At 38.0% G+C, this 12,543-nt stretch overlaps 1 protein-coding gene across 1 annotated transcript in view; it reads left to right on the forward strand.

The window, feature by feature from the left end:
• Positions 1-12,543, forward strand: part of ankhb (ANKH inorganic pyrophosphate transport regulator b) — a 53,999-nt gene that overhangs the window by 25,945 nt on the left and 15,511 nt on the right. The window contains exon 8 of the mRNA XM_088918427.1: positions 1,088-1,183. Coding sequence (XP_088774553.1) covers positions 1,088-1,183 — 96 coding nt within the window. The remainder of the gene's footprint in view (positions 1-1,087; positions 1,184-12,543) is intronic.

A 12,543-nucleotide genomic window follows, 5' to 3' on the forward strand; every position in this document is an offset into this window, starting at 1 on the left:
GAACCTTTACCTGTTTCCTTGCAGCCTACGCATGCTGATACAGCTCCCTATTCGAACATCTAGATAACTTACTTGCTAGCAGCTGATTGTTTCCCCGTAACAAATTCTTGCTATGTAGTCATTAACAAAGGGTGTGATGTAAGTGCCTTGTGACAATCAAGCTTTTTTTCCATACAGTGTGTTCTGCAATGACCTCCATGACTCATTCTCAAAGCATTACTGAACTGTTAATTTTCATTGAACTTCCCTCAGTACCACAGCAGTAGTTGCTTTACCACCTTATTGCCGTAATGCTGCTTTTTGAACCCCCACCTCCAATGTTTATTATAATCTCGAGTTAAAGGACTAGAAAACATGCGTCTTCAACCATGGAGCTGCAAGTTAAAATGATTGAGGGAGGTCACGACCCCACGTGTCTTCAGAGTATGCTGTTCTCAATGTTTTTTTCTAGATGATACAGTATGTTGCAATTGCTTTTAATAAATAAATCAAAGGGTTTTCTTTGACATACGTCACAGTTATTACTCAGCAGAAAAAGAAAGAATGACTACAGTATTTTTTTTAGTAGTGACCTAAAATAACACGGTAGTCTTGTGTAAAGAAACCTGGATACTGTAATAATTGCTGAAAACTACAGGTATAATTTGACGTGAATCACAGGCTGTGTTACACTACATCACTGACACATGATAAATGTAGATAACTTGTCTTACTTTGTGGTTGGAACAAAGGGAGCTTGCCTTTCATTGCTGTATGTAATTACTGGTAAGCTGTACTGTATGTGAAGACTACTGAATGACAAATATCAACAGTAAACTGTTATTTGTTCTTCAGAGTAATTAATTATGGGGTCATCATCCCTTTTCATCTGAGCTTTTTGGTCTCTGCACTTTTGTTAAATTGATTTGGGATGAAAGCCAGGCTTTACTTAAATTACCACCCAGAAGGAAGGTGTTTTTTTCCCCCCTCAAGAGTAATGTGATGGTAATGATCTTAATTATTCCCCTTGCCTATGAAATTAGCTAACCATACCAAGTGAGAAATCCTAGTCTAAATGACAAATAACAAAATCTCCTCTTTCCCCTAGAATAATCCGAGCAATAAGCTGACCAACAGTGGGACAACAGTGACCAAATCACACATCAAAAAGTTCACTTTTTTCTGTCTGGCGCTGTCGGCAACGGTAAGAGAATTTCTCCAATTGTGTATGTTTTTGGTATTCCTCAACATTTGTGGGTGATTTATGGATAATGCAGTTTAGTGCAGTGGATCTGAACGTATAACAGCACCTGCTAAATAAATGAACATTCTTCCTGCAGTTGACACAGATCATGTGAAGAGTAAAATGTATTATTTGACTTCAGTTTGGATCCCATCTTCCTCAGCCAATTAGTCAGACCAAAAATGCAGTCTTACGAAGTTTACATTGCAGAAGAAAGCTGTTTTTATTTGCACCCTTGGCATATCTGTTGGTCAGATGGGAATTTAAAATTTCAGTAGAACAACTGGACTGGGGCTTCAACTGATCGCTCTTGACTTCAAATGAAGTGAATCGCATACGGTAAAGGGAAATAGGCCAGACAATGACTCATCCATTACTTTTAGACACTTCACTGCTTTGTTAAAGAGGTTCTGGTGACTGTGGATTATAATGGTCCTGTTAATCTATGGCTACAATTTCCAGATCCCCATGATCAGAACAAGCAGGCAGCAGCAGGCCTTTCTTTTGTGTTTAATCTGGTAAACACACTGCTGAAGAACTGTTAATAGATGTTGGCAGGCGACTCTTTATGCCTCCAGTACACTCTAATTAACAGCTTACTTGTTGCTTCAGCAATTCAAGGCCATGGAATAGGAAGAGTGTACTGAGACGTTAAGTTGTGAATAGTGCTTATGATTACATTTCCATTGGGATAAAGAGGGTGGAGTTTTTTTTCTTTAAGGATTACAGACATTTAAGATGGTCAGGTGACCTCAGGGCTGAATAGGCTTGAAGTCAGACAGGATTCCCGAAGCTTGTTGTCCAACATAGACTCTTGTCTGAAAGTCCATACTGTGGAAAGTAAATGACCTAAAATAGAACCGTCTCTCTAGGTGTGTATTTTATTTCTGTTGCACTTACTGTATGTTGAATCAGTGAGCCACACAAATTGCCGATGAGTGATTTAGAAATTAAAGGCATAAAAATCACTAATTGTTGCTTGACATTTCATCTCGCAGCAACAGTCCCCGTGTCTGGTAGCCTGCAGGTGTCCAGGACGTTGCAGGAGTGGTTTTCACTGAGAGTCCTGGCCCAGTATTTTGCTCTTGTGATGTCCGGGCTATAGAACTCAACGTAGTTCTACTACTGCAGGGGCTCACTCTGAGCCCATCTAAAAGAAGAATTAAAATTATTCCGTCTATCTGTTTTCCAATACTGGGTCACGGGGGAGCCAGAGCCTATCCCGGCAAGTAATGGGCACAAGGCAGGATACACCCTAGACAGGACGCCAGTACATCACACAGCACACAGAGACACAGACACGCACACTCTCAGGGCCTGTTTTCACAGGAGCCAGTTAATTTGCCAGTACTGTATGTCTTTGGACTGAAAAAGGAAACCAGAGGGCCTGGAAGAAACCCACACAAACACAGGGAGAACATGTGAACTCCGTACAGATAGCACCCCAGGAACTAAACCCAGGCCCCAGCTGTTTGAGTCAACTGCAGTACTGTGCCACCAAAAACTTCAGGCAGCTCACCCTTAATGCCTGAGACTTACAAATAATTTACTGTTTCATTTCATTTTTCTTTTAAAATAATGAGATTTTCATTGAATCACAGTCAATGTGAGATACACATACTTGCTGGGAATACACATACACATGGGAATGCTGTATCAAAGATAGACAGTAGCATGGAAAGATAAAGTTCAAGGTCAGGTTTGAGCCTCTGTTAAAGGCCAGTGCAGGGGACAGGCTGCAGTCTGACGCCAGAGAAGGTCTGTACATTATGACCCTAGAATTATGTTAATAGAGTTAACGGGCATTATTTACTTTGGATGCACTTGGAATCAGTCTTATGTCGGCTCTTGGTGAATAAGGTGGGTTTTTTTTTGTGCCTCTTGTGTAACAAGTGAATGTGGGTGTACTTTCATTGGGTTTAAGCTTGTCAAACGTGTCAAACGTGCTGTGGTACAGTGAAAAAGGCAGAGCTAAGAGAATTAGCTCTTCCTCCCTGGGCGGGCTGTTAAACCTCCTGTTTCTGAGACAGTCACTCAAAGCTGTGTTAGTGGGAGACTTTGTATCTTCAGACGAAAGCTGAGGAGACTTTATGAAAAGTTTAGAGACTAGCCATATGGAAACTAATAGCTAAATCCTTCTACTAAGGTACTGTATATGGTGAAGAATATATTACATTGCTTTGGAAAAGGACTAATTTGTGAACTTTCATACTGTCCTGTATTAATGAAATAACTTTTTTATAAAGGAGGATTTGTGTCATTTATAAACATTTACAGGACTGATCGCTATTGAATTAAGGTGGCAGTGTAGAGTATTGTTGAACCATTGCTGTTGTGCCCTCACTCCTATAGGTATGGTACAATTCTTAGCTGGTTAAATGGATACAAATGTAAGTCACCTTGGATAAAAGCAGTAGCCAGATTATTTATTTTAAAGGAGATTGAGTTCATTTTCTGTATGGTAAAAATAATCCTTTACTTAACCAAATATGTCAGTTAAGATCAAATTCTCATTTACAGTGACAGCCTGGCCAAAAGGCTGGACAGCATCATTGCACAGAGCACAAAGCAGGGACAGAAAAGAACGATAAATCCAATTTAAGTAACCTAACAGGACATGGCATAACAGGTACTTCTCTTCCTTTCAGTGTGGAATTAGCTTGTTCCCCTGTAGTCAACGCACACTGATTGCAGCTCCCTGCTCGAACCACAGCATAACAGGATGTGGCAAAGTTAGTAAGTGCGAGTGTCAGACAGAAAGGATTTAATCACATGGCTGAAAATGCCCTCTGACACCACAGTAGATGGTTTATACTGCAGATTGCTCTAGTCATGGGTAGTGGTAAATTGAAAAGACTTGTTCAGAGGTTCAATCTGATCAAGGAACAACATCTTAGCTGGTAAGATGGTACTGAGAATTTAAGTAAAATATGAAAATGTAAAGATATTATCTCAATTAAAGATCTCAAAATTCAGCAGTGTGAACCATTAGTCATGTTATCATATGTAAATGTTAAGCAATACTTTATTAAACCCATGTTTCTGGAAAAATATAATGTAAGACATCAAGTTCACTAAGAACAGCTTTTCAGGCTGTTACAGTATATCACCTGGTCAAAGATGGAAAACACATTTGACTTGTACTGTACAGTATATACCTATAGAAATGTGTAAAATTAGATTTGTTGCAATGAAGGAAACCATAATACAAGTAAAAAAAAAGTTATTCACTTTGGAAAATTATTAATTTTGAATTTTGAAAGTTAAAATATTAATCAACCATCCGCCTTGGTTTTTATAAACCATAAACCGATCCTGCCTTATTTCTTTGTCAAGTGAAAAAGTTGGTGAGTATTACTAAGGGAGTGGAGACATTTCTTTTTATTGAATATTTTAAATTGAGTTTTATTAGGTTTTATCACTAAAATTCTATCATTGAAACGAAAGTGCTACTGTAATTAGTCATCACTGATGATAAAGTGGGTCCAGCTGAGTATAAGGTAGTATTGTCGGTATAATACTGTATGAGTGGCAGTACAGATTGAGAAAAATATACTGTTTGGGAAGGAAACTCCTGAGACTGCATTAATACCTGGAAGAGATGAGAACAATTTTATCAGACTAAACCACCTACTGTACAGTATATACTGTAGTATAGGCTTTAAGAATTCTGAAACACTGTGTTGGACTTTTATCAATACCAATGCAATGCAGCTTTTTCTAAAGAATAATCTACAATACAATATCCAAAGCCTTAAACTATAAAGATAGCTGAACAAGTGTAATGAAAACCAGACTGCATATGAGATCAAATATAACTACTGTCTAAAAAGAGCTTACCTGCTTGTGAAGAACTTTTTCACGATCTTAGAAACGCAAAGCAAAAAGGATGCAGGTCTATGTCAGTTAGCATCTCTTTTGTTATTTCCTTTGGAAAGAGACAACAAGAGCAGATTTCAAGTCTGCTGGAAAGTAAGCTGTTCTTTTTTAAAAAAAGAGATTTAATCAGTTTTCAGTGGAGCATATGTTAAAAGTACAGCAAGTTTTATAAAAAAATGTTTCAATAACATTGTAACCAGCAGACTAATTGCTCTTACTTTTGAAAAGCTCAGCTAGTGCTTCCGATTCAGTAATGAACTTCATTGCAAAATTGAAGGAATTTGGTTGCTTCACTGTGTACATTTATGTCTAGTTTGTCTGAATGAAAACTAACCAGTGGCATTTATGGACACCTTAGTATTTTGCCATTTTGCTAAATTAGATTGTGCTTAATTAAAGTAGACAGCTCGGGGCTAAACCAAAGACAATTTTGTTTTTAACCCTAAACCTTCTCTTTCAGTCTGCTTCTCTGAAACAATTATCACTAAGATCCTTACCAAGGATCTTACCAATACTTAGCAGCAAGTTTTTTTTCCTTGGTGGCTGAGAGTCAAATTTAGTAGTTTCAGTTACAATCAGAAAAGGCTTATTAAATCAAATTAACATTTAACAAAGTGAGTAGGCTTTATTCTTCTTTCTGTTTTTGTGGCTAACCCGTTTTTTCTACTTCCAGTTTTTTTGTTCTAATTAAACAACTCGGCAACTACAGCTTTCAAGATCTTTCCTAAAGCTTGTTGAGGTTTGTTTCCATGGAGAGCGCTGCAAAAACAAATTACACCTTGCAAAGTATTTTATCCACTGGCAAAACACAGTTGTGCAACATTAACACCTGGATGTTAATTATGATGATTAGAATGTCATTCCTACTCCTGTCCCAGGGACATTGTTTCTGTGGCTTCAGCTGATACTAGAATCTAGCGTGTAAAGGGCTGTCGCTCACAATTCCAGAGAGCAGGCTTCTGGTTTATTGAAACTGTTTTGTCATGTTTAGAATGTGAAATTACAAGTTAAGCAGAAAAAAATTATCAGAAGGTTGGACTTCGATATACAAGAAAAATAAAATAAACACTGTCAGAAGAAAATTAACTATTTCAATGTATGATGTTGATAGAGATAAGATGGTGAAACCATAGCCCATAAATTTAATTTTCAAATGTTGTTAACTGAGACCTCATAAGACATACCACCTCTTTTTCATAAGCCCTAGGAACACAGCAGCTTGAATCATTTGTTATATAACTGTAAATGAATGTTAAGCAGTAATTTACAAAAAACATATTCAAATATTATACAAAAATATCATAAATGTAAATGCATTGTATATGCAAATAGCTTCCCCTAGTGGTTATGCAATCTCATGAAAATGTAGCTTTTCTCTAATGTGAATTGGGAGACCTTGCAGTACTGCAAAGCTGTACTGTGACTGTCAACACGGTACTGACAATCAGCACAGTACAGGTTGAAATTTAAGAAAAATGTAATAATTATTTTTAAAATGTTGTTTAAATTAAATTTAAAAAACATTTTAAACACAATATTTGTAGTTCCTGAGAAGCTTCACAGTTTTGGATGAAATAATTTTAATAGAACACAATCAAATAAACATCAAGAGTATTGTCAAGGTCAGAAGTGTATTGCATGTGCTGATACAAGATTCAAAATGCAGTCATTTGAAGTACACCTCACAAACTTTTACAAATTTAATCTGCCTGATTCAGGTCATGAAGTCTTAAGTAGGAGAGTCAAAATAATTAAAATAATTTTAAAAATGCTGCATTAGAAATTAGCATTCCTCTTGTTTGAGTAGCATTTGTATTTTCCTTGATGCAAGGAGCTATACTGTAAATATGACAGGATCTTGTCATTCTAACAGACCTTTGGTGTGTTTATCAGGAAGAGCAAATTTCATTGACCTACTGTAGGTGCTGCAAGAAAGCATTATCAATAGATCAATAGTTTAAAATATTTAAGCATTGTATAAATTTCAATACACAGTTTTTGGAAGTTACACTTGATACTGGGCAAATGTGGGCATCTTAATTATATATATATGTGTGACATGTTAGATTTTTAAGAAGGTTTTATTATACTTTTAGGGTGTGTATTGTTGTAGAACCTGTTAAATTCTCTGCAGGTCAGTGGCCTTGCAGTTTTTAAACTGCAGGATAAGACCTTTGCTGTCCTGTACTGGTAAATCATACCATCTGCTGTAGCACACTGTGTAATTGGCAACAGCTGTGAAGGACTCTTTGACAAATGTAATTTACAAGTGGCTCCTAAATAGATGTGTTTTGCATGTGGCTACATGTTTTCATTTGGGCTGTTGTTTAGTCTTCTGTTAAACGAGACTGCAAAACCACCTTATAAAATAGAAGACCATGTTTTGCAGTATTCATCCATATTGCAAGAATGTCCTTTGATGAAAAGTGCAAGAAGTAATTTATATTATTTTAATGTATTTCCTTCAGTTGTATATGTTACATTCTGTTCACAGAAAGTCTCTTTACTTTTCTTAATCCCTTGGCTGACACACGTATTAATTATTTGATTAGAACAGTGATATCTCGGTGCTACCCCTGTTTGCTTAGCAGCTTTGCAATCACATGATGGTTGGGCTCCATTGCTATATTTAATTGCTGATTTGCTGATTTGAACACTGATTTAAGTTAACCAAATTTTCCCTGAGAATATGTGCCAGGGTTTGAGTGCATTAAAACATGAACAATAACAAAAGACAAGCTATGATAATTATCTATTCTTCACAACCAATGCCATAGTCTCTTTGATGTAGCTCTTCCTCTGCAAGTTTTCTACAGTTTCTTCTTCCGTATTTTTATTCACAAACTGGAAGAAGCAAACACCCTGATAGTTTGTGTTCACTTTCTGACCGACCGAATATTGTTATGAGCTTAGTATTTAGATCAAAGGAAATTAGTTAAAATTAAACAATGCATGAGTTAGACCTCACGTGGAATTTTGCGTTCAGTTTTGGTCATTAGAACGTTTAGACGTTAGAAAGTTTAAAATGATAGGAGGCTTTGGTAGTTAGTAGTTAATTGAATCGAAGATCTCAATCAGCCATTTGTTTTGAAAGAATCCAAGTTTTCAGCTTCAACAGAATGACTGGGCTGCTTGTTCCACACTTTCACAACATTTTGGGTAAAGGAATGCCTCCTGTTCTTGGTTTGATCTTGGTTTTAAAAGCTCTTCCACGTAGATTCACGTGCCGTGCGGTTTGTGTTTCACCGTTTGTTTTGAAGAAATCTGCTGGGTTTTCTTTGTCAGTGCCTTTGAGGATTAGGAATTTTTGTGTCTGGTCCCCTATAATCCCTGTTCAAGATTAAAGAAGTTCAGTTCCTACATCCTGAAAGTGTAGGACATCCCCTTAAGTACCAGGATGCATCAGGTTGCTCTTTCTCTGGACTGATCACATAGCTGCAATCTTTTCTGTAATGTGATTACCACAACTGTATAAAATATTGCTCACCATGTACTAGAAAAGATATTGCTTTAACCTTCACAACACTAAATAAGCCATGTGGTCACCATAGTACATGAGAGACATTGCTGCACAAAAGGCAGTATAAAGGAGAGCAATCCTGTTTTGAAGGGACCATCATACTCTGACACACTACAGTGATAGATAGATACTTTATTGATCCCGTGAGGGAAATTGCAGTGCAACAGCAGCTTTACACAGACAACACAGCCACAGTGTAACGAATGATACAATAATAATAATAGTACAATACATACAATACAATCAGTACAGTGAGGGGTGCACTAAAAGAGTTACTCACAATCCAGGACACACAAAAAACAGACTAGAACAGAACAGTACGCAGAAAAATCGTATCACACATATGAATATAAATATAGATGTAAATATAGATATAAATGTATTGCACGGGTCCCTGGCATATATTGCGCAAAAAACGGTTGTGAAACGGGAAAAGAAAAAGAACAAATGTAGTAGTAGTAGATGTGTTCAGTCCAGAAACAGGTCACTGTCGATGTTGCCTCTGCCCAGGCGCAAGGTGGATGCGTTGTACAGTCTTATGGCAGAAGGCAAGAATAACCTCCTGTAGCGCTCCCTGTTGCACTGTGGATGAATCATTCTATTGCTGAACATGCTCTTCATTTCCACAAGCATGTCATAGAGGGGATGAGAGATGTTGTCCATGATGTCCTCTAGTTTGGACACCATTCTCCTCTCAGCCACTACCTCCAAGGGGTCCAGGTCAGACCCAGTGACAGAGCTTGCTCTCCTGATGAGCTTGTTCGGCCTTTTAGAATCCACTGCTCTAATCCCAGGGCCCCAGCACACCACTGCGTAGAAAATGGTGCTTGCTACCACCGACTGACAGAACATATGTAGCATCTTACTACACACATTGAAGGACCTGAGCCTCCTCAAGAAGTAAAGTCGGCTCTGTCCCTTCTTATAGATGGCCTCGATGTTCTTAGACCATTCCAGTCTATCGTCGATGTGCACTCCCAGGTACTTGTATGAGTCCACCATCTCCACACCACTCCCATGGATGTAGACAGGAGTAGGTTTGACCTTTTTCCTCCTGAAATCTACCACCAGTTCCTTTGTCTTTGTTACAAAGTGACCTCAGTGACCAAGTAACCAAGTCTTTTTAACCTGAAAAACTGGAAGAAGCAATGTACTGTACAGTATGCAAACAACCTGGTAGTTTGTGCTCACTTTCTGGCCAACAGAATACTTGGATATAAAGTATTGTTGTGAGCATAGAATTTAGATCTAGGGAAATTAGTTAAAATTAAACAATGCATGAATTAGTCCTAAATTAGTTAATTAATGCATTAATTTGTTTTCTCAAGAGAACATAAGAAAGGTCCCAGATGAAAGGAGGCTTTGGTAGTTAGTAGTTAATGCAATTTGGGTAAAGACTTTGACCAAGGTGGCTCACAGGATCTCTTCAAGCAGCAACGAAAGGGCCCAGGAACAAAATTGGATATTGAGTTTACAACTGTTAAGAGTCATCAGACAGAAAACATTACTTTTCACAGGGAATGGTGGAGCCTGTGACCAGCTCCGAAGACATGTGGATGAAGCAGACTGGGGGGGTTCTGGGATAGCTTATCAGCTGATGGTCCAAATGATTCCTTTGTATTTGTAATCTTTCTTGTTCATCTTCTAGTGTAACGTTAATTTCAGGGAACAGAGCAACATAAAATGTTTTTACTGGTGGGACATGTAATTTTTAACGGAAACAAAAATGTTGAGATGGGGCTGCTGAGATGGGGAGCTATAGATGTTGAGTTCTCCCGTTCTCTTTTTAAGTTAGAAAACGTAGAAAGGTTGTGGCTGGGAAGAGGTGGAGTAGGCGATTCTACTACTGTATATACCAAATGAGGGCTTTCTGCATGTAGTCGAGCTGTCGGTCACCTTTGAGCAATTAGCTTCACCCAGAAATTACAAATGCTTGTTTTGTATAAAACAGGCTCTCCTTAAAGTCTTCATCATCACGCAACCTGTTGTTCAGGTGAAAACATACCAAAATGCATTAAAAGAACACTTCTTTTTTTTCTTTTATAAGCCTAAACAAACGGGTGTCAGTGAAGGCAAAAAATAAGAAGTACCTTTTTAAAGAAGCATTTTGCTTGTGATTTTTTTCACCCTTCATACTCGTACTCCAGTCCCAAACATGTGCTGTTTTTCTGTGCCTCTCATAATATTTCTGGTCAGTTTTTAATGGCTATGCTATGTATAAATTCATAGTAATTGATTCACTGAACGGGTTATCCGTAATAAATCAGAAACTTAAGAGTTACATTCCTGTTAATGTAGACATTAATAACTTGCTCATTCATAACCTTTTAAATCGTTTGGTTTCGCTGGAGATCTGACATGCTAAGTTTAATTTTAAGTTCTCAGAATACTAGTGCTGGTGGTTCCCCCAGTTCAAGATATTGAGAAGCAGCTGATAATAAATGGGATTAAAGCAGAAAAACATGGTGTGCACCCAAAACCCGATATCTTGAGCAGCAGTTTGACTTTTAGGCGGTGAGCGCGTCTCGACTTGTTTTTCCCCCCTCAGGTAAGGTACATTTTTCCCATTCCACGGGGTTGTGCCTTTAATTTAATAGGATAGATGCCGTGAAAAAACAATGCATACAGTAAATGAAAGGGTTTGATGTGAACAGGCTTAGATCTGCCCGTGGCTTTTATTGCAAAACAGGAAGAGTGCTGAAAGTGTGGCATCGGGCGGCGGCTGGATTTGCCAGATGTGGGATCTTTGTCTGGTAAACAAAGAGGCCAGGGGTAGGTTGAGGCTGTGACCCAGATGGGCTCAGGGAGCAGGGGCAGGCGCTTCAAAGAGCGCTGCTGTGTCACGCGAGGAAAAGCCCTAGAGGAATACCGTTAACGTCGCCGTCTGCGAAAGTAAGGAACACAATACATAAAAGCACAGCGGAAGGTATTTCATCTGGCTTGTCGCCATAGTGTGTTAAAAGGGCTGTGGTGCAGATCCACGAGACGAGCTTCCAATCAAGACGACAAAGAGAAAGTCCGCAATTGGAGTCATCTCGTTATATTACGGAGTATGCAATGCATTCGCAACAAACAATAAGATCGTTTTATCTGTACAGATGCACAGTTTATTGGCACAGCACACTCACTAAAAAGCTTTCGCATAAATACAGTGCCACTGCAGCTACTGAATGAATTTTGTTTTTTTGTTTGTGTGGAAGCTATTCATTGTAATAACAGTGAAGGCTTTGTGCTCACACGGCACATCGCCACATCATTCAATCAGCGTTTGTTTGTGCAACACACCTTTCAGTCTCCAGGCATAACAGAATGGCTTTGGGAAGGGCGACTCCATCAGGTGTCTGGCAGTGCAAAATGCAGGGTTATTTTTTTTCCAGTAGTGGAAGAATACCGAGGTGGAAAAGCAGGTTTTGGTTTGGAAAACATGGGGAGGAAAAAAGCTTTTAAAGTAAAATTGAAAATCTACATTACATGTCGCATTGTATGATTGCAAGCATACTGTACATGCACATCCTAAACACTAAACCAATTTTTATTTTATATTTTTTCTTTTTTTAGATTCATCTCTAGTCTTAAATAACTAACTTTAAATCTTATACTGTACATAAAGCTCATATAAATTCTGTGTTTGTTTATCTACCCTATATGCATTTAAAAGCCACTCAACTGATCACTACATTAGATTAGAAAAACATTAAAACCCATACTTATATGGTTAGGAACAGTCCTGCGGTGGATTGTACTACTGTCTCGCAGCACCTGGGCTTTGTTACATTCTGTTTATTTAAAGGATTTCAATTTTCCTTGGATACTAAATGCATGATCGTGTGCAAATATTATTGCACATACTTTTTTGGTATTACCATTTTTTTTTTACCATTTTACAATTATTTTCAACCAACAGGCAGTAAATGTGGTCAGT

The sequence above is a fragment of the Atractosteus spatula genome, chromosome 6, assembly GCF_055471065.1.
Source record: "Atractosteus spatula isolate fAtrSpa1 chromosome 6, fAtrSpa1.hap1, whole genome shotgun sequence".
NCBI classification, from domain to species: Eukaryota; Metazoa; Chordata; class Actinopteri; order Semionotiformes; family Lepisosteidae; genus Atractosteus; species Atractosteus spatula.